Raw genomic sequence first — 2,965 nt, 5'->3', positions numbered from 1 at the left:
GCCCTGCCCCTGCCCCTGCCCCTGCCCCTGCCCTGGGATTATAGTCTCTGTTTTATTTAGACAGAATTCCCTTGTATCACAGTGGAGTTGTGGTGGAAGATATGGGTGGACAGAAGAAATTTAATCATTTTTAAGCCATATTTTTCTCCTTAGGATTTGCTTCAATGCTGTTTGTAAAAGCCCATGTCTATAATCCCAATACACTGAATGTGGAATCAGGAGGGGGGATCTACCTCATAAGAAATTATTTTTAGGAAGATTCTGGATTTCATAAATACTTAATAAATGTGAATTCTTTTACTTCTTTCCCTCTATTCCCTTCCCCAAGAAAAAAATGACTTCCTTTACCCTAAAATACATTTCCTCTTTTATGTGTCATTCGGAAGGCATTTAATAATCAAGTGGCCCTGGAGTCCTCTTGAAGGTCACTTTTTACTGTTATATACTAACTCTTAGTTAAAACCATAGTAGATAAAACCATACAACTAGGTTATGAAGTAAATTTAATTGTAGCATCTTAAGCTTAGACAAATGCAATTGTTGATGGGAGAGATACTATTTATGTTTATTTGATGCATATTATCTGGAGTATTTTTATTTGTAAAATAAGATTGATCTGATATTAATTCCTGATATAAAAGAGTAGGCATTAGAAAATAATTCATATGTATTACTATAAAAAACATTATGCTTGCCACTATTCAAATATTACCCTTCAGATTACTGCTATACTAAATTACTATCTTAATTTTTTCATTTAATCATTATTGCTGTACTTTTTTTTCCCCTCTATTCTCCCTCCATAGGTAACTATGGATTGGATCAATTCCTCTGGTCATGTGTCTGCCTTATTAACAAACATCACGGATGTTCCAACTCCTGCCCCCAAAACAATCATTGCTGCTGCTTTGTTCATGTCATTTATAATCGGTATCATCAGCAATAGTCTCTATGGATGCTGAAATTTAAAACGCAAAGGACTGTCAATACTTTCTCTTTTTTTCACCTCATTGCCTCCTATTTTATTTCTACATTGTTTCTTCCCTTCATGGCCACCTCCTTCCTTCAGGACAATCCCTGGGTCTTTGGAAGTGTCTTGTGCAAAGTCTTCAGCAGCACTTTGTTGGTGAGCATGTTTGCTTCCGTTTTCCTCCTCTCTGCCATCAGTGCGGATCGCTAGAACCTCACTCTTCACCCGATGTGGTCCCAGCAACACCGAATTGTCTTGAGAATCTGGATTTCTGCCACTATGTTCAGCATTCCCTATTTACTTTTCAGGAAGACACATGATGCCCATAAGGGGAGAATTAAATGCCAAAATAACTACATTGTGTCTACTCACTGGGCTAGCAAAGAGCACCAAACATTAGGGCAATGGACTCATGCAGCCTGTTTCACTGGCCGCTTCTTGCTGGGTTTCCTCCTGCCTTTCTTTGTTATCATCTTTTGCTACAAATGAGTGGCCACCAAGATTAGAGACTGGGCTATTTAAATCCAGCAAGCCCTTCAAAGTCATGCTGACTGCTGTCATCTCTCTTTGTGTGCTGGATGCCTACCATGTACACAGTGGTTTGGTCCTCACTAAGAGCCAGCCACCTCCTTTACAGTTGACGCTGGGACTTGCAGGGGTGACTATTTCTTTTAATACCGTGGTTTCTCCTGTTCTCTAACTATTCGCTGGGGAGAATTGCAAGGTTTTCATCAAATCTGTTCTTGCTCTATTCAAGTCAACATTCAGTGATGACTCTTCTACAGAAAAGACACAAACCCTGAACTCAGAAACTGAAATTTAAATTCTGGATCCTTTGGGCTGGAGAGATGGCTCGATGATTAAGAATTCTAGCTATTCTTCAATTGGAATTCAGTTCCCAACATATATATCTGTCTATAACCCCAAGTTTCTAAGAAGTTAGCATCTTTGTCTGGCCTCCATGGGCACCCACATACACACAAGAGACAGACACTCAGGGACAGAAATAATAAAATTTTATATTTTTAAAAATAAACTCTGTATCCTTAAATAAACACTGACTCTGCCATTTATACCACTAGAGTTAAATCCTCTGATTTTGTATTCTATATATCCCTGCTAAGCATCCATCTACTTAGTTTGCTCTAATTAGATCTGTAAAAAATTAAAACAGTTCCAATAGGCTGACAGGGTGACCCAGTGGGTAAAGGCACTTGCTGTCAAGCCTAAAAATCTGAGTCTGATCCCTGGGATCCACATGGTAGAAGGAGAGAACCAACTCCTGCAAGTGTTTCAAATGTTTCTCTGCCTTACACACACACACACACACACACACACACACACACACACACACACACACACACTAATATTTAGCTTAAAATTTTAATTGAAAAGTAATAATGCAACTGATAAGGAAAGAAGCAACAGGTTTGATTTTTTTTTTTTTTTTTTTTTTTTACTTTTTTTTTCTCAATTCTTTTTTTTTTTTTTTTTAATGTCTGACTTTTTATTCTCGGCTTTTACAATAGGACCTCCTAGTTGTCCTTTGTGTTTAATCTCTCTGCTCAGCCTGTGACTTCCCAGAAGGCCAACGGCCTGTGGTCTGGAATGTGCTGTAACCACAAACAGCAATTATAGAAATGACCTGCTTTTGGCTCCACAGTTTCAACCAACCTCAAACCGGCACAAGCAAAGCCTAGCATCCTGGGGCATGCAGGCAGGTAATCTCACTAGGAAGGCTGGAGCAGAATTCAAGACCAGCCTGATTTACACGAGTTCCAGCCCGTCCTTCCCCTTCAGAAGTCATTACTAAGGACTGCTGTTACAAACTCTGTCAATCAGATGCAACCTGTACACAGACTTCCCTTCTCGGTTCTTTTTCACTTGTGGTAGAAAGATAATATCACAAAACTTGGCACTTGCTCTATTCACTTGATATTTTGTTGACATTATTTGCAGTGTTGTAAACCCATTACCACTATCTCTTGCCAGAAA

At 39.0% G+C, this 2,965-nt stretch overlaps 1 protein-coding gene across 1 annotated transcript; it reads left to right on the top strand.

The window, feature by feature from the left end:
* Nucleotides 1-812: 812 nt before the first annotated feature.
* Nucleotides 813-1,793, top strand: GPR33 (G protein-coupled receptor 33; the record flags this gene model as incomplete). Its single annotated transcript, XM_080937686.1, is given in 8 exon segments — nt 813-945; nt 948-1,177; nt 1,181-1,456; nt 1,460-1,473; nt 1,475-1,534; nt 1,536-1,549; nt 1,552-1,667; nt 1,671-1,793. Coding segments are annotated over 8 exon segments (966 nt in total).
* Nucleotides 1,794-2,965: the final 1,172 nt, after the last annotated feature.

This window comes from Micromys minutus (assembly GCF_963924665.1).
Source record: "Micromys minutus genome assembly, chromosome: 1".
Classification (NCBI taxonomy): Eukaryota; Metazoa; Chordata; class Mammalia; order Rodentia; family Muridae; genus Micromys; species Micromys minutus.
The sequence above is the reverse complement of the archived record's forward strand: the minus strand, read 5'-3'. Positions and strand labels throughout refer to the sequence as shown.